The sequence below is a fragment of the Alexandromys fortis genome, unplaced genomic scaffold (assembly GCF_014885135.2).
Source record: "Alexandromys fortis isolate MF-2015 unplaced genomic scaffold, M_Fortis_MF-2015_v1.1 scaffold_26, whole genome shotgun sequence".
Lineage (NCBI taxonomy): Eukaryota > Metazoa > Chordata > Mammalia > Rodentia > Cricetidae > Alexandromys > Alexandromys fortis.
In genome coordinates this window covers 6,292,087-6,313,922 of record NW_026067894.1, presented here as the reverse complement: position 1 = coordinate 6,313,922, position 21,836 = coordinate 6,292,087, and the positions used below count along the sequence as shown (strand labels likewise).

At 50.5% G+C, this 21,836-nt stretch overlaps 2 protein-coding genes across 7 annotated transcripts in view; one reads left to right on the top strand and one right to left on the bottom strand.

Annotated features, from left to right (window-relative positions):
* Positions 1-19,275, bottom strand: part of Nipal3 (NIPA like domain containing 3) — a 38,089-nt gene extending 18,814 nt beyond the window's left edge. The window contains exons 1-7 of one of the 3 annotated variants that reach the window (XM_050154720.1): positions 19,039-19,265; positions 18,767-18,898; positions 18,468-18,677; positions 14,705-15,061; positions 6,037-6,105; positions 3,918-4,089; positions 1,297-1,356 (exon numbers count right to left, since the gene is read on the bottom strand). In XM_050154720.1, the coding sequence (XP_050010677.1) occupies positions 1,297-1,356; positions 3,918-4,089; positions 6,037-6,105; positions 14,705-14,803 (400 nt within the window). In that variant the 5' untranslated portion in view covers positions 14,804-15,061; positions 18,468-18,677; positions 18,767-18,898; positions 19,039-19,265. Of the gene's footprint in view, positions 1-1,296; positions 1,357-3,917; positions 4,090-6,036; positions 6,106-14,704; positions 15,062-18,467; positions 18,678-18,766 lie in introns of all 3 variants that reach the window. The other 2 variants (XM_050154728.1, XM_050154713.1) reach the window with 2 other exon arrangements.
* A 636-nt stretch (positions 19,276-19,911) lies between these two features.
* The window catches only part of Stpg1 (sperm tail PG-rich repeat containing 1), a 36,744-nt gene continuing 34,819 nt past the window's right edge, over positions 19,912-21,836 (top strand). Inside the window, exons 1-2 of one of the 4 annotated variants that reach the window (XM_050156701.1) lie at positions 19,912-20,042; positions 21,324-21,382. In XM_050156701.1, coding sequence (XP_050012658.1) covers positions 20,011-20,042; positions 21,324-21,382 — 91 coding nt within the window. In that variant the 5' untranslated portion in view covers positions 19,912-20,010. Of the gene's footprint in view, positions 20,045-21,323; positions 21,485-21,836 lie in introns of all 4 variants that reach the window. The other 3 variants (XM_050156729.1, XM_050156719.1, XM_050156710.1) reach the window with 3 other exon arrangements.

The following is a 21,836-nucleotide window of genomic DNA, read 5'->3' as shown; positions in this document are numbered from 1 at the left end:
AGTGGGCTATGTTTCACTTTTTGTTTTTTTCAGTACCAGGAGTGGAACCCAGAACCTTGTTCACTGGGTGGGCTTTCCCAACGAACCACACCCCAGCCCCTGCACTGTGGTTCTAACGTGCGCTTACAGGGAAGTCCCAAGCCTAGAATCCCTTTATGGGCAGGCTGAAGAGGAACTGAAACTCACTGTGGAATATTTGTTTAAATATTTTGAATACAGTGTAAGGATGTTACTCTGCCTTAGGTGCCTTCTGATTGGTTTAATAAAGAGTTAATTGGCCAATAGCTAGGCAGGAGGGATAGGTAGGATTTCCTGGAAGAGAGAGGAAGAGGAGAAGAAATCTAGGTGTGAAAGACACCATGGAGAGGTGAATGAGTTGAACACACAGAAAAGGAGAGAGGTAAAAACCAAGTGGTTGAATGCAGATAAATAAAAATATGGGTTCATTTAAGTTATAAGAGCTAGTTGGTCAAGCCTACGCTAAGGCTGAGCTTTTCTAATTAATAGTAAGTCTCTGTGTCTTTATTTGGGAGCTGGTAGCCCAAAGAAAAATCCAACTACAAAAACTCCCCAAGAAGACTCCACAGTCCAAAGGGTAACTTTTAAGAATGACTGTCTTTTTCCAGGCAGCTACTTAGCCTACTTGCAAGGAACAGACTTGGTGCTGTTGTTGCTCTGCCCGGAGGCCTGCCAGGGACCAGCATCGGGACCCAGGACAGAGTAGAGGTCAAGAGCTCTGTGCCTCTTCCCTGGCATCCTGTCATACTCCAGAGGGAAGGGTCCAGCCTAGGCACGGCCAGCTGTGTGCTAAGAGCTCTGATCTACGCAGCTGCTGAGAGAGGGCTCACTCTGTTTACTCCAGCAACCCTAAGCCCGGCTGTGTATCCCCAACACTTTGGCCGTTTCCTCCCTGTAAAGTTCTATGTAAAAGATTTTAGACACAAAGAAAAGCTGCAAGACTTGTGTAGTGAGCTCCTCAGTCCCACCACTTAGACAGGTGGTTCTCAACCCGTGGGTCATGACCCCGGGGTCATAGGGGTTGCATATCAGATATCCTGCATATCAGACATTTGCATTATGATTCATAGCGGCAGCAAAGTTACGGTTACAAAGTAGCAAGGAAATAATTTTATGGTTGGAGGGGGGTCACAGCAGCATGAGAACTGTATTAAAGGGTTGCAGCATTAGTAGGAAGGCTTGGGGCACTTGACACTCACTCCCAGGAACATGGACCCCGAGGGGGAGTGGGATGTGGAGGGGCTGTCCATGGGGGGGGATGCTCCATCAGAGACTTACTCACGAAGTCCTTAGGTTTCCATTTTTCTTTGATGAATATGATTCCAATGATGGCGCTCGCTGGAAAAAAAGCCAAGGAGAGAGAAGAGGAATAAGGTTGCTGCCAGGTGGAGGGGTGCCCCCCACTCGTGCCCTCTGGGTGGCTCATGTCCCCCAGAGATCTTTAGGGTTTGGTCTGTTTCAGCCTCAGTCACTTCATCTGGAAGAGGGGATCTCCCAGAGCCTTCTGTGGGATTTCTCCTAGGCCAGGGCTCTAGGCCCTGCAGTCCACCGTGCATGAGGCAATTTACATGGGTGACTTTTGGATGCTCAACCTTAGGAGGTGGGTGCTACAGTTGGTCTTATTTGATAAATGGGGATCCTGGGGTTAAAAGAGGTGAAGTTGATAGGAAAAGGCAAGATTTGAACTCAGGACGGTGCGGGCCAGAGCTTTTCTCCTCCTGCACCCTACCTCCCTCATGGTACCTCCCTGACCATTGCAGGGTCACAGCTTTACTTAAACTCCTGTGGCCGACCTATTGGACAAGGCTGGCAGCCACCATGACTGACTCCATTACTAGCCCAGCTCCGCCTCAGCGGGCTGTGTGGCCCCAGGTATAGGTCACTCCCTGAGTAACAGTCTTCTACTCCGTGAGACGGTGTACTGGGTCTGGCTGTACCAACTTGCTGTCATATATTTGGGCGGCCACAGGTTGCTTGAATTTCACCACGGCAGAGCAGATACACTGACACCGACTCCGTACAGCTCCGCTCTGGGTGAGGGGCCTCAGCGACCACGTCCATCTCCGTCTCCTCTCCTCGCCTCCCCACCCCAAAACCCCACTGAAAACTATTACTTCTTTGAGTTGTAGGTCAATTAAATAAGATTCTATATGCAAAACATTCCGCATACAGTAAATGCTCATAATAAAACGATTCTTGTTGAGGTACTTGGAACAGCAATGGATGGAAAAGTCTTAAGTAGACAAGGAATGAGCCGTTAGTATGTTAAGTAGATTTCTCATAGGGTGACCCTGGCGGTTCTAAGAGCTTCTTAACCTCCAGTGGCTGACTCCCAAATCTTTTGTTTACAATTTATTTATTGCAACAGTGTCCTGCTTGCATGTATGTCTGCACACCAGAAGAGGGCACCAGATCTCATTACAGATGGTTGTGAGCCACCATGTGGGTGCTGGGAACCGAACTCGGGACCTCTGGACAAGCAGCCAGTGCTCTTAACCTCTGAGCCATCTCTTTGGCTTGACCCCCAAACCTTGTCACAGTTTTCCATTTTGTTAGTTTCTTATAATTGATAGCAGCTGAGAATTCTGAGGTCCAACCTAGGCAGTTGTGATTGATTAATGATGTCTTTCCTGAGCCCAGGAGGGGTACAGTGACCACACATGTGTCACGCACAGGCCCTTCCTGCGGTGAAGAGGACTTCTGAATTCAAGCAGAGGTAAGAGGCCAAGATTTGCTGCTTTCCTGAGAGCAGGAGAGAGTGGAGCTAGCAAAATGGAAGGAGACATTCAAGACGAGCCCATTGTTCCAGCTCCCTTTTTGGGCTGTCTCTATTAGAATTGGATTTTATCTGTCACCTTGGGGCACTAAAGTTCTTTCATCTTTGGCTGGTTCAGGTGCTCTGATATGGAAATCACGGGAAAATGACACGCGGGAAAGGCAATGATGACTGGCCGGGATGACAGGGAAAGACCTGAGCACCAACAGCGTTTCTCAGAGGTGCAAGACAGTGAAGAGATGAAAGTCGTAGGCCTTGCCAGTGTGAAGACACTTCGATGAAGGCTGAACTCCCTTCTGCAGTGGCCATCAAAGCCATTCTAAAGAAAATGTTCTGAATCTTAAACACGGTCTGGAGGCGGAGACCCTGGCTCGCATCCCTGCCTGCCACCGGTGACATGCACCTCACTTCCTCTATCTGTAAAATGGGTGCTACATTCCCCCCCCCCCCGAGTGCTCAGAGCTGGGCCTGTGGGTTGACATAGATGGTAGATGTTCTTACCAAAGCAAAGGCGCCTCTTTTTAAACCAGTATTTATTTTTTAAAATATATTTTAAATTAAAATACAATCCCATCACATCCCCTCTTCCGTTTCCTCCCCCAAAGCCTTTCCGTGTCTCTTGCTTCACTCCCTCTCAGAGTGTTCCTGTTTTTGTTTTTAATCTTTATTTGTGTGTGTGTGTGTATGGGTGTTTCACCAGCACATAAATCAGTGTTTCACATATATGTTGTGTCTGAAGAGGACAGCAGAGGGCATTGGATCTCCTGAGACTGGAGTTACAGTCCCATGTGGATGCTAGGAATCGAACCCGAGCATTTCTTCTGCAGGAACAGTCAATGCTCTTAACTACTGAGCCACGTCTCCAGCTGCCAAGAGTAGTGTGTTTATTTTTTGTTTTTGTTTTTTTGAGGCAAGGTCTCCTTACATAGCCCTGGCTGTCCAATAAGTCACTATGCAGACCAGCCTGCCTCTACCTCCCAAGTTCTGGGATTAAAGGTGTGCACCAGCATGCCTGGCCCCAGCTGTGTGTGTGTGTGTGTTTAATATGAGTGCTCCGAGCCTCGTGATGGCGCTCGGGTCACACAGACCGTAGGTCCTGGGTGGAGAGGAGGCTGGGGCTTACCTATCACGGAGACGGCACTGAGGGGCACGATGAGCGAGAGGGGGGCGAAGGCATAGGAGGCGAACACGCCCAGTTCTCCCAGCAGCAGCAAGAGCAGTCCTAGCCACCATGTCTTGGTCTTGAAGTAGGCCCGGGGGTCCTTGGAGCCTGCCAGGCGGATGTGGCAGTATTTCTAGAAGTCCAAGAAGGAATGCGATTTGACCAGATGTTGAACCAGGTGTTTAGAGCACATGAAAGACTCTGATGAAGGAATCCCAGCTAACACTGCATTTTTAAAACCACACATGGAGGCCTGAGTTGGGTTTGGGGGTGACATGGGTGGGACCTGGAAATGGGCATTTCTTTGTGATTATGTGTACATAGTCACATGTATGTAGATAACATGCACGTTACGTAGGAAGTGCATGTTTACATGTATGTGGATCTGCACTCGTGTGGGTGCATGTGTGTGTGTGTGTGTGTGTGTGTGTGCATGCAGGTCAGAGGAAACAGTCTTTTGCTATGGTTTTTGAGGCAGAGTGACTCAGTAACCCAAGCTTGACACGTAGGCTAGGCTGGCTTGCCAGTAAGCCCCAGTCTCACCTCCTGCCACCCTGGCACTGGTTTATACACGCACACCGCCACAACTGGCTGTTTTGACACAGGTTCTAGGAATGGAACTCAGTCCTTCAAGCCTGCAGGACAAGGACTTCACCCATTAAGCTATTGCTCTAGCCCCTCTCTTCCTCTTGAGACACTGGCTCATGCCACCCAGGCTGGTCTTGAAATTTCAATCCTCAGGGCTGGAGAGATGGCTCAGGGGTTAAGAAGCACATATGCTCTTACAGAGAACCCGGGTTTAGTTTCCAGTGCCCTTTGTGTGGCTCACAACCGTGCATAACTCCAGTTCCAGGGGATCTAATCTGATCCCCTCTTCTGACATCCACAGAGAGACACCAGACACACGGCACACAGACATACAGACAGTCAAACACTCACATGCATAAAAAAAAAAAAGTAAAATCCACCCCACCCCCCCTTAAGTGCATGGGTAACAGGCATGTGCACTGTGCCTGGGGCTCAGGGCGGGCCTCGGAGAATCTCCGAGAAATCTAAGAGAGGACATTTACCCACTGACTCCTGTAGTGGCCACCCGGCATGGGAACATCCTTGTCTCCTGGAACACAAGTGTGCCAGTGCCCTGGGACCCCAGGGGAAGCTCCTCTAGATGTCAGCTGCTGCACAGCAGAACTGTGACCACCACCCGGCCAGGCGCTGTGGGGGTTCTATGGTAACTGCTGCTGTCCCTGTCCCCGAGACTTGAGGCATTGACAGTACTGGAATCAGAGCTGAGGGTAATGGCCCATGATGGTCCCAGCAGCTGGAGGCATAGGGCAGCGTGCGACAAGACCTGGGCCTGTGGTTAAGATGTCACTGGTAGAGAGAAGGCTGGGGCTCGGCTGGGGAGACAGCACTATCAGAGAAACGTCTGCTGTACAAGCATGAGTTTAGATCCTCGCCACCTGCGTGAAAAGCCAGGTGTGGCAGTGGCTGCCTGTAACCCCAGCACTGGGGAGAAGGAAACAGGAAGTGATTTGCTATCACTGAGCTCCAGGTTCAGTAAAAGAGCTTGACACAAACAAACAAACAAACAAACAAACAAAAAACGGTGGGGCTGGAGATGGAGAGCCCACTCAGTGGTTGAGGGCAGTGTTGCTCTGCCAGAGGACCCACTTCGGGTACTGCCCATAACTCCAGCTCCAGGGGATCTGATGCCTCTGGACTCTGTGAGCACCCACACTCGCGTGCACACATCCCCTGTTGCACATAATTCAAAGTGAAAGAAATCTTAACAAATAAACAGGGTGGAGAGCAATCGAGGAAGAGACTCACCATTGCTCTCTGGCTTCTATAGCAGGCAGGCGTGCCCACCTGCAAACACATGAGCACACACACATACACCACACACGCACACACATGGAGAAACTGGAGGATGTGACCCATGAGAGGGGAGAGGAAGGAGGACAAAGACTGTAGAGAGATTCAGGCAGCAGACAGGGTCCCCCCAGAGAGCAGACAGCAGACCTGGCTCACCCGCATTGCTCCTCTGCCTGGGACAGCGCTGGCACCTGAGACTCACCTGCAGGTTAAGGGCGATGCTGACCACGAGATGCCCGAAAATTGCCAAGAGAGCGCCAATCAAGTTTTCCTGAAGGGTCACAGAACAGAAGGGAGTGGCAATTAAGTCAACAGGTACCAGGGCATATGTGATATTCAGCCGTCTGTCCCCCAAACAAAACCGGAACAAGGCCCACACTCCCCTCCCTCCAGACTGCCCAGGTGTCAGTCACCCAGCTCTTTAGAGATCCATGGGGCACTGTCCTGAGCTGGAAACGTCCAGAAAACACTATACTTGGTTGTCCTCATCTCGGTAACCTGAACAGGCCCAAACCTGCCCCACTGACCTCTGAGATACACTGACCTGCCACCATCTTGAACAGAAAGGTAATGTGTAGAAACCAGTGTGGAGGAAGAGAAACACAGGCTGGGGCTTCTACCACCACCATCTGGCCAGGGAAGTCTTACAGCTTAGCAAGAACCTCCCATGTAGCCGGCTTCAGTGTGGACTTTTCAGTTATTAATCAATGCAAACCTCATTTATAATCACCCTACTGATGAGAATCAGGCTCCTGGGCATGATACTTTTTTTTTAAATAAAAAAAAATTACTCAACATACATTTAGAATAGAATAATTATGAAGCACAGGTGACAAAAATGACAGTAGGGGCAGGGTGTGGTGGCCACACCTGTCATCCCATCACAGGTCAAGGCAGGAGATCAAGAGTTCAAGGCCATCCTTGAGATGTTATCTCAAAAACCATAAAACCTTGGGGCTGGAGAGGTGGGTCCAGGTTTAAAGACTGCATATTGTTCTCAGAGTTCCCTTTCCAGCATCTATATGAGGCAGCTCACAATTGTCTGTAGTTCTAGCTCCAGGGGATCTGAACCATCCCACCCCCATCCCACTGCCATCCCAATCCCCCCCAACTCCTGGCACAGCACTGATCTACACAACATACCTCTGTGTCAGGCACACTGTATTCATCATTTTTAAAAGGTCAGCAGGTACCCTATCACCTAAGCTCCAGCTCCTGCTCTAGATGACCATTTTAAATGTTTGTTCATGTTTATGTACTTGAATGTTTTGCCTGAATGCAAGTATGTGCACTGCCTGCATGCCTAGTGTCTGCACAGGCTGGGGGTGGGGTGTCATCAGTTCTCCCAGAACTAGAGTTAGACACAGTTGTAAGTTGTCTTCTGGGTGCTGGGATCCGAACCCAGGTCCTCTGCAAGAATCGCGCATGTTCTTAACTGCTGAGCCTTCTCTGCCGTCCCCTTATCTGACTATTTTTGACAGAGGAAACAGTGGTTTCATATGGTTCAACTTGTAACTGAGCCACTATGACTTTCACATAGAGACTATGCCGTCCTTTGATAGCACGTCGATTAAAAGAACAATGCTGATGAGAAGGCTGAAGTTAAGAGCTAAATAAGGGGAAAGTGTCCTGCCACCCACAGAAGCCAAACCGCATCAGGGAGAGCTGGTGAGAAGGAATGGGGAAGTGAAAACTAGGAAACCCACAAAGACAAACTAATCTAAGTACCAGGGCGTCTCACAGTGAAGGGTTTCGTGGTCAAGGCTGGCATTAACACAGTGCTCACACGTGATGGGGAGGCCCCGTCAAGGCTGGCGTTCACACAAGGCTCACTCGTGATGGGGGAGGCCATCTCTATACTTTCCCTTTGGGATACATACAAGCCTAAGAGAACTGGCTTTGAAATAGATCCAACTCTGCCTGAGAGCTACTGAGGTGGGGTGGAATCATCGAGAAATGTCAGGGCCCTTGCTCTCTCTACAGCGAGCCCAGTTTCAGGTAGACTTTCAAGACTCCCATACACGTGTATCCAGGCTCGCTGATCGGATGGAATTAGAGTGAAAAGAGCCCATGGTGGTAGACACACCTATGATCTCAGCACTGGGGAAGTGGGCTATCCTTGGTTACATAGGGAGCACAAGATCAAGACGTTGCTCCCAAAATAAATAAATAAGTAAAAATCCAAACCCATGGGGCTGGAGAGAGAGCTCAGTGGTTCCGCGCTCTTAGTGCTCTTGCAGGGGACCCGGGTTTAATTCCCAGCACCCACACAGTAGCTCACAAACTTGTAGCTATTTCCAGGGTTTCCTGACACCTCTTCTGATCTCTGAGGACTCTGAGGACACATGGAGCACATACATACACTCAGACCGACAGACAGACAGACACACACCCCAAAATAAATAAAATCAAAAACAAAATCCCCAAACTAAAACAAACCAAAACAGCAAACGCCCCCAAAGAGCCCTAAGAGGTAATGTTCCACTTTAATCTCTTCTCAGCATCAGAGCTGGAAGCTCACGGACGCCTAAAGTAAACCTTGGAGAGGTAGGTACCACAACCCAACCAGGACTCAGACAGGAGGGCCTGGGATCGGAAGTGTGACTTCTGGCATCCCGATAAGAATGCTGGCCCCCGCGTGGTCTCCAGGGTGTTCTTGAGGAGTTTATTCAGAGGTGAGAAGGAACTGGGGGTGGGGTGGGGCACCGTGTAAGTACTCCACTTGGTGCTGACGCAGGCAGCCGAGTTTGCTCAGCAAAGCCATTTGCACGGCACATTAATCTTAACGCTTAATAGCCGGTTACAGACCGACACAGTGAGTAACAAACAGACATCGCTCATGCCCTCCCATCTGAGTGTCTCCAAGGGCCTCATCAGCGCTAATTATGCCCCCGAACCCTTGTGAAGTGGTGCGTGGTGGAGTTTTATGAACATTTAAAGTCACGGACAGCTGCCACCGCCCAGGGGTTACACAGTTTGAACACACATTCACCAGCTGCCCTCAGGGCTTGGCACGAGGCGTTCAGAGCCAAGAAGGATCCTGCCTGAGTTTCCTCCTCCAGCCTCAGAGCTTGAAGACAGGACTCTAGCTCTGGAGGCTTGGCCAACGGCTTCCTCACTGGACCCCCAGCAGCTCCCTCAGTTGCTGAAGAGTTATCCTTGGTCCCTGGGGGAATTATTCACAGCGAGAGGCACCAAGTATATGACCAACACTGACTCTTAGGAACTCGAAACACAGACATGGCCCTTAAGGTGCAAAGGGTAACAAGCAGGTCCCAGCTGAGGGGCGTGAGGTCCACACTGCCTGGTGGAGGAGGCTAAAGCTGTCTGTGTGTTCTGAGAACCTATCTCCTCGGAGGGGAGGGGCGAGTAGTTGGAGGCCCCGCCTCCTCCAGTCCTCACCAGGCTCCAGCTTTCCAGCAGAGAGCGGAGGTGACAGGATGAGCGGCAAATGCTGTCAGGCACTGCTTCTCACAGACATCACCTGAGGAGGCGCGAGACCGGGCCAGCGGAGCAGATCATGCCCATGCATGGCCAGTAGGGCCCAGCTCAAGCCAGGGCTCTTTGCCCCCCTATAATTTTGGGATGAGAAGCAGCAATGGGCCTTATGTTTAGGATAATCATACATTACCTAAAGGGAGACACCTCAGAATGAAAGGGTGCCCCACTCAGCGGCAAAAGCCAGGGGTCCCGGTCATCTCTTCAGTGAGACCTCTGGGCCACAGTGTCCTCAGAGTGAAACTTGGAAAGGGACCGTTGGACAGAGGCGGTGACATTTCAGACGACTTCCTGCCAGGCTGCAAGCTCCCCGTAACCTTGGTATCTCAGGGAGACAGTGGAGAGGCCAGAGGTGCCTCTCTCTGCTCCTCTAGGGATTCAGGACAGCAGACCTGAGTGGGGTCCTGCCTCTGCTACTTCCTTGCTGTGTGACTTTGGGGAATGACCTCAAGTCTCTGGGCTATAATAGAGAGCTGAAGCAGCACGCGGTGTAGTAAATCCTGAAATGATTCTTGCAACTGCTATGGTTTGTCTTCATATTATTTTCTTTTATTTTGTCAAAGACAGCATTTCCTGTAGCTTAGGCTGGCCTTGAACTCACTGTGTACCCGAGGATGACCTTGAATTTCTGGTCCTACTGCGCTGCCTGCACTCCTAAGTGTGCCAACAAGCCTGTCTCCCATGGCTCACTTTCACTATCTTTCTTTTTTGTTTGTTTGCTTCGTTGTTTTTGTTGTTATTGTCATTGTTTTGTTTTCTTGAGACAGGGTTTCTCTGTGTAGCTTTCACTGTTGTGGAACTCACGCTAAAGACCAGGCTGGACTCACAGAGCTCCATCTGCCTCCCGAGTGCTGGGATCTCCTGTGCCCACTTCGCACCTCCCCCTGCACCACAGGGCTGTGGGTTGCTGAGGGGCAGGACCAGCTCTCCCACAGATGCAGGGTCCTGAAGCTGATGTTTTCTAATCCAAACTGATTTTTTTTTTTTATCCCCTATGACTCTGAAAGGAAATGAAATGCTTCCAGGAAGGCAGCTGCAGGCGAGAGGCAATCCCTGTATGTGGATCTTGGCATCCACGAGAGTCAGCTCACACGCTAGGGTCTAGGTCCCCCTCAGGTCTGCTCCCATCAGCCTCCATTTAAACACCACCAGCAACACAGCCACCTCTTGGAGCTTAAGCTGATCTCCCACAATGCTTTGGGCTTGGGGCTGTAAACAGGTAAGTTGCCTCCTGACTGGCTTTGGGTGGCTGGCATTTCAAAGAAGGTACCCCAGCGAACCAGGTCTGCCACACCTGCAGCTTGGCTTCAGGCCACCTCCCTGACGCTGTCTTTTGCAGGCGAGGCATTACCTGCCTTGTGCCAGCCATCCCTCCACTCGTGGTAGAAACAGAGGGAGTCTAGCTGAGTGCCCGGAACAATATAAACAGCATAAAATGGTGGCCAGGACCCTGGGCCTTGGCGCTGAGTAGATGGTTCAAATTCCAGCTTTTACATAGACTGTGTGGTTGCAGGAAAGTTAATGAGCTTCTCTGTGCCAGTTTCCTTACGTGTAAGATGAAGTTAGAAGACTCGGAAGGATCAGCACAGTCCCTGCTACAGTCAATGCTCAGCACACACGGATGCTTATGGCAAAGTCTGTTAATTAACTATGGACAAAGGACCGATATTTCCCACTGGGAAGTGTTGGAACACGCGATAAAGGATTTGGGTGGACTGGTAGAGTTTCCCAAGCAGAAATGGATGACTCATGTGACTTGGGGTTCCTCATTCTGGGCATTCCAGCCATCCTCCTAATTACCCCAAGGGCGGATTCTAGCCTCACCTGCAGGTCTATGACTTTCCTAGGCTTTAACTCAAGACATAGCAAAGCCAGGACTCAACGTCAGCCTGTCTGAGTACAAAGTCCGAGGTCTCAGCACTCTACTCTGCCACTCTCTGCTCTAGTTCTTCCCTCCCTCCCTCCCTCTCTCCTTCTTGGTGGAGGGGCAGGGATAGAGTCTCACTATGTAGCCCAGGCTGGCCTGGAACTCACAGAAATCCACCTGCCTCTGCCTCCCAAGTCCTGGGATTAAAGGTGTGCACCACTATGCCCAACACCACATTTTTTTTATTAAATATTTATTTATTTATTTAGTATACAATATTCTGTCTGCTTATATGCCTGTAGGCCAGAAGAGGCGCCAGACCTCATTACAGATGGTTGCGAGCCACCATGTGGTTGCTGGGAATTGAACTCAGGACCTTTGGAAGAGCAGGCAGTGCTCTTAACCACTGAGCCATCTCTCCAACACCACATTTTTAACACCACATTTTTTCTTAAGGGCAGGCGTCGTGGACGCCTTTTCCTCTCCTGGACTCCAGGGGAGATGATCTCAATCATCCACACAACTGCCCAGGTTTGCTGGACCGGGATTTGCAAAGGGAGAATAAGGGGGAGAGGATGCAGGCAAAGAGATGTGTTCAAGGCTGAGCCAGAGCTCCCCAAGAATGGCTGGTAATCAGCTAGGACTGAGGAGCCATCACAGACTCCACCCCTTCATTTGACAAAGATAGAAACCAAGGCGCTGAAAGAGAGGGCCTGACTGTCTGAGGTCAGACGTGACAACGAAGCTGAGCTGGATTCTAGGTCTCCCGATGCTCACTGTGGCTGTTCTACCTATCACTCACCTCCCTCCTCCAAGAACAGGGCAGTGGCCCTGAGGCAGGTGGAAACTACAGGCTTTCACAGAAAGAGTAGAGAGCAAGAAAACCATGCCACCTTGACTTTGAAACAGACCCAACTCTGCATGGGAGCTACCTAGGTGGGATGGAACCAGCGAGGAACGTCAGGGCCGGCTCTTGCCCTCTCTGCAGCGAGCCCAATTCCAGGCAGACTCTCGGAACTCCCATACGTGTGTATCCAGCCTCCCTGATCGGATGGAATTAAAATGAAAACAGCCCTTTCATTCTCCTCCTGTGTCCCTCTCCCCAGCACCTGCCCTGGCCTACGGGGTGAGAGGAGCACTCAGGAGTCTGCTGAAGCAGAGAGGGCACTGGCTGAGGAGCCATGATGCCAGTGAGGTTGTTAAGAGCATGCTACCGTAAAACCTCATGCATCAGTTTCCTTGTCCCCACAGTGGAGATGAAAATGCTGCTAGAGCCACCTGCTGAAAGTTGCCCATCGCATGCGGGTCACTGTTCCAAGCTTCAAGTGGCCGGATTCACTGGCTCCTGCTAACTGCCAGGAGGCAGGTGTTACTGTCACTTTGAGGTGAGAAAGAAAGTATGTACTTTCAGTGTCGATGAGAAGACTGTCGGGGAAGATACATTTGAAGAACGCAGCCCAGCACTGGGGCAGAACGAAAGCCCAATGCTCGTGACTTGTTGAGATTCCTATCGTCACACAGAGCTAAAAATAAGCCGGAGCTTCTATCAATGAGCTACATGATCTCAAGTATGTCCCTCCCCACCGTTTGCCTCCAGTTCCCCAATCCATCAAACCAGAGCGTCTGGTGATCTCCAAACCTCCTTCAGCCCAGGGTGTTATCAGTCTCGACTGTGAGACAACTTATTTCATTTTATGCACACGTGTGTGCACCTGAGTGTATGCATGTGCACCACATGTAGCAGGACCCAAGGGAGATCAGAAGAGGAGTGGGATCCCCTGGATCTGCCATGTGGGTACGAGGAACTAAACCTGAGGCCTCTGCAAGAGCAGCCAGTGCTCCTAACCACTGAGCCATCTCTCCAGCCCCTGGGATGGGTCCTTTAATTGTTAACTCATCACAACCGAGAGTCACCTGGGCAGAAAGGCTCAATGAAGGATTGCCCAGATCTGGTTGGCCTGTGGTTATGTCTGTGGGGGCTGTCTTAGGTTAACGGATGTGGGAAGAACCGCCCACTGTGGGCGGCACCATTCTCTGGAGGAAAGGGAGGAAGGGAGCTGAGCACTAGCATGCATACTTGTGTGCATTCTTTGCTTTCTGAGCCCGATTATGGATGTCATGTGACCAACTCCCTCAAGTGCCAGCCACTGTGACTTCATTGCTATGACAGGCTGTGACCCGGAATTATGAGCTTCTCCCTGAAGTTGCTTCTATCCCAGTGAAAGGAAATAAAACTAAGGAACCAACTGATTCAGAGGAAAACAAAAAACAAACAAACAAAAAACCCGATTCCAGTCTTTATATGCTTCCTTAGGGAAGCCAAAGTCTGACACGAAAACCTTTATCTATTCATAGGAAATGATCTGAAACACACCCAAGGAAATCATCCGAGGTGAGTACCAGGGACGGCCCTCAGTCATGGTCACAGTCACATCATCCCATAGTCTAAAAACCTAAGTGCCCAACCACAGGGAAGCTGTCATGCAGATTCCCACAGAGCAGCTCAACAGGCTACTGGACAGTCATCCTGGAAGCCTGTGGCGGGGGACATATTCCACGGTCAGTGCTGTGGGGAAGTAGTCCACCAGGAGGGGGAACTGAAACAGGGGATCCCAAACCTTCTGAACAGTGTGGCTCCATATCTTAAAACACTAGAAAAAGACAAGGCAGACTGAGATGTGAACAGAGAGACTCTCAACTAAAACCCAAATCTTCTGGACTGGAGAGATGGCTCGGCAGTTAAGAAAGAGTACGCACACTACTCTTAGAGAGGACCTGGGTTCGGTATCCAGCTCCCACATGCTGACTCACACCCATCTATAACCCCAGATCCAGAGGAAACACCATTTCTGACCCCCTGGGCAAGATGCACAGACACACACACATACATATAAAATAAAATAAATACCAATAAATCTCAAATCTCCTAACTGGAAGTGTATCCAGTTTTAACTCCGCATTTAATGTATTTTTTCAACATTTGTATTTATCAATGCGATTTCAGTGTGTGTGGTGTATTTGTATGTGTGTGCAGGTGCAGGGCCATCTGGAGGTCAGAGGTCAACCTCCAGAGTTCTCACGATTTGTTCTTTATCTCATTGTTTGCTCTCCACCTTAATACTGAAGCCAGGGTTTTTTGGCTTGAACTCAGAGCTGGCTGACCTGGCCAGTCTAGTGAGGCAGCTTGCTCCAGGGCCTCTCCTGTCTCTGCCTCCTGTGGGCTGGGATTATAGACAGCCTGCCAAAATTGCCTAGCATTTACATGGGTGCTGTGGATCCAAACTCCAGCCCCACCCTTGTCCGGTAGAGCACTCTCCTGCCTGAGCCATCTCCCTAGCCCTAGTTTTATGTGTTTGAGCTAGTATTTCTTACTTTTCGATTCCACGTTGCGCGCTATGGTAGAGCACCTGCCTGTCTCAGCTAGTGATCAGCATACAGACACAGGGGACACCTGTGAGGCCATTTAGAAACCCACAACATTCCCAAAGGACAGTGAAGTGCTTGCCTTGTAGGAGAAGGATCCCTCGCTGCTGCTCAGGCTCACGGAGCTGCTGGTAGTCGGGAATGGCTGCAGCTGCAGGCCTGCGCTGTGGGCCCCATCCATGGCTGTCTAGTGGCGCATCCCACCTGGCCCGGCTGGGAGCTGGGGCTTCGGCTTCCGCTAGGCAGGGTGCAAACTGGGAGCCATCTCTCCCGGTGTTCCCCTCCTTCCGGCAGCCTCCTAGGCCTCTTCCTCAGCAAAATGCCTTCTTCTCTGGGCTCTCTGGGTTGATTTACAGCCTTCCCCTCAGGCTCCTCTGAGGCAGCTCATGGTCTCCCCCAAGCAGAAGGGCAAGGCGTGTCTTCTGACTCTGGCCAAGCTCTGTGTGGTGGAGAAGGACATGAAAAACTCATGCACACGAGACATAGCACCCAGCTTCATCGCTTGAGAAAGTGCTTCATGCAAAGCACGTCTGGACATGCAAAAGCGGACCACGAAGGCCTGATTGTCGGGCCTCTGACCCCTGAATAAAGAGACTGTCCTTTAAAAGCTTCATTCCTGGCCCTCAGACATCCCATTTCTTTTCCTCCTTCCTATCAATCCTAATTTAAACCTTCCTTTCCTTTATAAGCTTGAGGACAAAAGACTGTCCACATCCACTTCTCCGGGTCTCCAGAATCAATAGATAGATTCCATGAGCATCAAATAGGAACCATCCTCAGGTGTGGGGCACATGCTTGCAATCCCAGCACTCAGGGGAGGCCGAGGCTAGGCAGGACCACAGGATAGCCTGGGCGATATAAGGAGATCTTGTCTTATAGTAAACCAATCCAGCAGTAACAACACTAAAAACCCAACCCAACCCAACCACCAAATCATGGGGCTTTCAATTTAGGAAGGAAAGAATGTGAAGTAAATCCTGGCACGGGGGCAGGGTGCTCTTCTGGGAGGTGGGACCAGATGCCCATGTCAGTTTGGCTCTGGGTGACTCAGCGTCTTATCTGTAAAGTGTGGACTGTCATATGGCTTCAAGTAAGAGCAGGGATGACAATCACCCCTGTTAATGTCACTGAACTGGTGTTTTCAGTGTTTCTCAAACTTTTCCCAAACACAGAAGAGAAAACTCTGGCCAGCAGCTCATGGTCAAAACCCTACCACCATAGCAAAAGGTTCTGTAAAATCTTCTTACGCTTAGAAAAAAAAAAAAATCAAACATACAAAGCAAAATAACCCCGCCCAAAGCACCAACAAAAACCATACAAATTTAGATTCCATTGTACAATCTGCTTATTGTATTTTATGTTATAACATTTAATTTACTATTGTCGTGATGTGTAAGTACGAGCGCTATCGTGTGCCGATGGAGGTTGTGGGAGTTGGTTCTCTCCTCCCACAGTGGGTTCCAAGGATCGAACTCTGGCTGTCAGGCTTGCTGGACAAGCGCTTTCAGCTGCTGGGCCGTCTCACCGGCCCCTTCATTCATTCTGAATTGCTCTTGATCTGCCCTGTGCTCTCTGTGTACTGCTACCCGGTCGCTCAGCTTGTGAGTCAGTTTCCGTAGCTGTTAAATATGGATCATGTTTCCACCCCACTGGCTGCAGTAAGAATTTGACAGAATATGGCATGTGAAGGTGAACACAGTAGATGGCTGCCACATGCCAAACGCCACCAGTATTACTTTATTTAGTTCTGATTTTCTAACATCTTTATTGTGTGTACGTGCGTGCACACACGCATGCGTGACATAGCACACATCTGGAAGTCACAAGACAACTTTGCGGAGTCAGTTCTTCCACCCTACACGTTAGTCGTGGGGACTGAACTCAGCTCATCAAGGTTAGGAGCAAGTGCCCTGCGCCACTAAGCCGTGTTAGGCCCATTCTCCAATTTAATCCTGTATCTTATTCATATATACGCATGCTCCATCACCCAAGCGTGCACCCTAGAAAGAGTTAAGGGCTCAGTGTGTGCTAAACAGTCTCTGCCAAGGTCCAGGCCTCAAAACACTGTGTATCCCTCAGTTTCGGCTTCCTTCTGTCCCATGCCTATGAATGTCAATGACATGCACTGATGTCACAAGATGAACCTCATGCCCAGCACCGAGGAGATGCCAAATGCAGGCTTAGGACAGGGCAGCCACGAAGACCTGTTGCACCTTGTCAAAGGGCCTAAATTTACTCACGGCTGCTGTTTTCCCGCTGAGACAGAGTTCCTGTCTAAGACACCCTCATCGGGTAACTCGCTGACCCATGTTTCTTACCTGTAAGACCCGAAGAATACAGGACTGCCCAATGGCTGGGCAGGAGTAATTACTCTGCATTAGATTGTATGTGTGTGAAAGCAAGGCTGGGTTAACCGTCTGCATCTCTGTCTTGGCATCGTTAACGAGGGTGGGCTAGGGCTCCTTCTACCTGGGAGAGACCTAGAGCTGCATCCAGTCTGGGGCTGAAGGGGCCCCCTGCTTCCTCTGGAGACCTAGCTCAGAGCCTGGCAAGGTGACTGGCATATACACCCACTCCTGACTAAATGTAGAGCCCCTGGTATACTGTGGCAGAAAGAAAGAAAGAAAGAAAGAAAGAGAGAGAGAGAGAGAGAGAGAGAGAGAGAGAGAGAAAGAAAGAAAGAAAGAAAGAAGCCTTATTCAGGATGTATAACCACAAACAGATATACCCAGCCCCACCCACAGGATGTCAGAGAAAGCACATTAGCCTTGGGGACCAGCTAGAAAGGACAGCAGGAATTCAGGCCTTCTAACCTTCTCCAGGCCAGCTCTCTCTTCTCTTCCTTCTCTCTCTCTCTCTCTCTCTCTCTCTCTCTCTCTCTCTCTCTCTCTCTCTCTCTCTCTTTTAAACAGCAGCTCCAGCTTCCCTCTCTACCTGGGGAGCCCACAGGACTCTAAAAGCAGGAAGACAGAGCAGAGGGAGGCCCTCTCTGGGCTAGCACACAGTCACTCAGAGGCCTCCGTGGACTCTGCAGGTTGCACTCCCTTCTAAGGCTCACACTTTGGCCTGGTGACGGTTTAGTTTTGGTTTCAACGCACTTTTCCAGGACCAACATATGTCCAAGTGGCACACGGCCAACTCGGTGTTGACAGTCACAGTCATGGCGCATGGTCACTGACCCAAGAAGGGAAAGAGAATTCACCAAGTGCTTGCTTCCACTCCCGTCCCCCGGCCTCATCTAAACCAGTACTCCATTAATCCCACCGAGCAAGTTTTCCAGAGAGAAAACCAGCCTCACGGCCATGAAAAATAGATAACTTAGAAATCAGCTGTAACTGAAGACAAGGGTGTGTGTGTGTGTGTGTGTTGTGGAGGTCTTGCCACCACCTGACGATTTAGTTTGACTAGAGACTATCGGTTTCATGCCAAGCTTTCCATTCCTTCCCGGGGCTTGTGAGCACCGAAGGGTGGCATTCTCGGGTCCTTTCCCATTGAGCTGGACATTCCAGCGCACCGGAGACACACCTCTGTTCCAGTACCAAGCACAGGGCTCCGTCTAGCCATCTGCGAGCTCCGCCGGCTATTTCCAGGATGCTGGAGCTGGCAATACCTTCCACTTCCTCATCTGGTAACTCCCAGAATCACCTTCATTAAGGCCCACCCTCTTTGCAAATATGGAAGAAAAAAAATCGGAGGCAAAAGGACCCAAACAGACAAGGCTGGCCACAGCAAGGGAGACCGTATTTATACTAGTGACAGGTTAGATAGCTAAAAAATGCGTTGCTTTTCCTAAAACAGCAAGCCTGAATTCAAGTCCCCCTTCTCTCAGTCTTGACAGGACTCACCTGCGGCGTTGCTTCTTGATCCACCTATCCCAGGTTCCGGAGAAGCAACCGGGACACTCCGTGCCACCCTGAGGTACAGCCTCCTGGATCCCTTCCCAGCTCCGAGTTGCCAGGGGGCTGCAGTCAGTGTTTTGCTTTCAAAGGTCGAGACTTGATTTGTCACCCTGTCTGCCAGTCCCAGGCTGGCGGAGCTTCTGTGCAGGCGAGTGGCTGTCAGGAGGCGATGGGCGGGATATCATGAGATAATTGGCTGCGCTGCCAAGCTCGCTTGCAGCGTAGGGGCCAGACCTGACACTCACCTGGAGGAGTCCCCTCTAGCGGCCAAAGGAAGAAGAAGTCGGGGCTGCTTTGGTTCCCTGGGTAGGCAGCTCACCTCCACCTGCCCGACAGGTGGGCTGGGCTTGTGCAGCTCGCCTGTCGTCCCCTGCAACCTGCGCTAACAAACCACAGTCCTGGGAGGTGCCCCTGCTGCTCCCACCAGGTAGTGAGGCCCTCAGCAGCGGCACCCAGCAGAGCCGTGACGTGTCTCGGGGACCTTGCGTACCCCTTCTTCCCTGCGCCTGCGACCCACCTGTTGGCTGTGGCATCCTCTATCTCCCAGCACGCCTGCAGCTCAGCAATTCCGGAGGGCTGTCAATCATCCTAGTCCCCCGCTGCTGTTTCCCGGGTGTTCAGCTGTGACCATGAACCTACTCGTGGAGCTTCTAGCGCGCACATTTTCCTGCACACGCCATTCTGTTCAGAGCCTCACGGCAACCTCTGGGGGGAGATGTTGAGATCAGGCAGGTTTTACGAGGGAATGACATTGGGGCGACCCCGGCGACGGCAGGGGGCTCAGGTGAGGGGCCAGTAGAGCAGGGAGCCACCATATTGTATTATGGGAGAGGCTTAAGGACCAGCTGGGCTGGTGCGAGATTTTTTTCTTCAGGCGTGGGTGGCAGGAGCTGTGAGCAGAGAACGCCGGAGACAGTTTATAATAAAAGGAGTATCCCACAAATTTAAAGGAGCCACTGGTTGGTTCAAGGCAGGCTGCGAAGGGGCACTGTGACTGCGGTGAAACGGGTACGGGGCTCTTGGAAAACTGCGCGTTTGCCCTTGCGGAGTTGTATGATCAACCTTTTCTCGCGCGCTCAGGGCGTGGATGGATACAAACATTCAGGTTTATGCCTTGGGTAGGATTTTCTTAAGCCTTTGGTTCTAAGAATTTCAAGAAGTCGCCAAAACAGCAACAAAACCCCCAGACTCAGAAATGAAGTCCCTAATAGTTCCCTGCCAAGGATCCTGGCGTAATCAACCTAAACCCTAAAATTCTGGTAGCTTCTCTGCTGATTTTGAAACGGCTCTCACGATTGGCCAACAGCTTTTCACGTTAGAGAAACAGAGGACATCATTGGTTAGAGTTAGCCGGTCGCCTGCCACCGGCCTCTGGAATGTTAGGCCAGTGGTTGCCATAGCGACTGGGCGGCAACCCCTTGACTAGGTGGGAGCCTGCTCTTGTTGAGGGACCGGTCCTTGAGGTCGTGAGGAGGACTCTGCGCACTCCATGGGACACCCACTGAGACCTCCGGACTCCGGGTGTGTGCGGAATGTCTGTGCCCAAACTGGGTGGTGCCTCCAGGGCCAGAAGGTGCCACTTGGGGTGGGGGTGGGGTCAGTGTATGCCCCATCTGGAAAGTGCTGTAAACTATGGTTCGCCTTCCCCTCGGATCCTGTGAGTGGTGTGGACATCTGACTCTCCTTACTTCCGTCTTTGAGGGGCACTGGTGCTGGGCCGCGCACTGGCGAACCACCAAGAGCCCAGCTCTAACAGGGCCCCTCCGGTACATTGGGTCTTCCTCACAAGTCTCCCTTATTTTGGGCCTCATTTATCCAAGGTGAGACCGGAATCTTGGGGCCACTAACCAGCTGCTACAGTTTCATCTACCCTCCCTCCCCCCACTCACCAAGTAAAATACCTAATGGGGCATCTTCCCCAGGCTTCAGAAAGTCTCTTGGGTCTCTTGTGCCTCCCACTTCCTACGGGAAGAATGTTCTAATTGGAGATCAGTGTAGATTCTCCGCCAGGACCACCCAGGAACTGCTGGATGCTCACCTGGACCTCATCCTGTTCCAGGTTAGGCTCTACCTGTTCTCTATGAACTGCCCCTGGAAAACAAGATTGACCATGTTACCTTTTGGTGACAGGATAATGTATTTGTTTGACATTTTTATAATTTCTTAAAATTTACAAAATTTGATAATTTGCACAAGAAACATAATTTTTAAAAATATCTTGCAAATTTTTCTTTTTTAAAGACAGATCCAACTGTGTTGCACTGATTAGCCTGGAACGCACTATGGAGGGCTGGCCTTGGACTCGGAGAGTTCCAGCCACCTCTGCCTCCTGAGTTCTGGCAGTAAATGACTAAACCCACAACACTAGGCTTCCACAGTTCTTTTTGTTGCCAGTTTTTAAGCTCATTTTTATTTATCTTATGTCTATGGATCTTTTGTCTGCTATATGTCTGCGCACAATGGACGTGTGTGGTGCCAGAAGGGGCATCTGATCTCCTAGGACTGGAGTTATACATGGTTGTGAGCTCTCCATATGATTGCTTAGAGCCCAGCCCAGGTCCTCTGAGGGGGGGGGGGACAACAACAACAACAACAAAACCAGCAGTGCCCTTTAACCCCTGGGCCATCTCTCCAGCACTGCCATTTTGGTTTTTGAGATAGGGTCTTGACAGCCCAAGCTGGCCTAGAACTTAGTGTAGACTAGGCTAGCCTCGAACTTCCGATCCTCTTGTCTCTACTTCTTGAGTGCTTGGATTACAATACGTACTACTGCTGATTAACCTGGGGCTTTGTGCTTCTTAGGCAATGCTCTACCAAAGGAGCCACATTCCCGGCTTTCTCAAACTGCGACTTCATTAAAGGTAGGGCCGCAACCAGTTCTTCCTAGAACAGCAAGGCCACACTGCAGTGTGGCTAGCGAATACCAGCGGCTTTCAGAGGACTCTCAAAGACGTTGTTCTGTGGTCAGTATTGATCATTGTTTTGAAATACCTTAACGTTTTAAAGCGGTTGTTTCTCATGCTCTTATTAAACGCTAAAATCCTAGGTTATTCAAAGAGGCTACAAATTGCAGCTGTGAAGATGCATTCAGCTAGGAGCCCACGGAGGAAGAAAGGCCTGCACACACCTTTGCTTGCTCAGTGCTCCCTTCATTAGTGTTTAGAGATGGTGTGAGCTCCTTAGGGGGAAAAGGGAAATGAATCCCGAGTCTGCTCATGAAAAATGAACGGCTTTGGCGATGAAACTGCGCTCGTGCTATTGACAACTAAAAACAAAGAGAACAAAACAGCCCCAGCGGCGTAGACTAGAAAACTC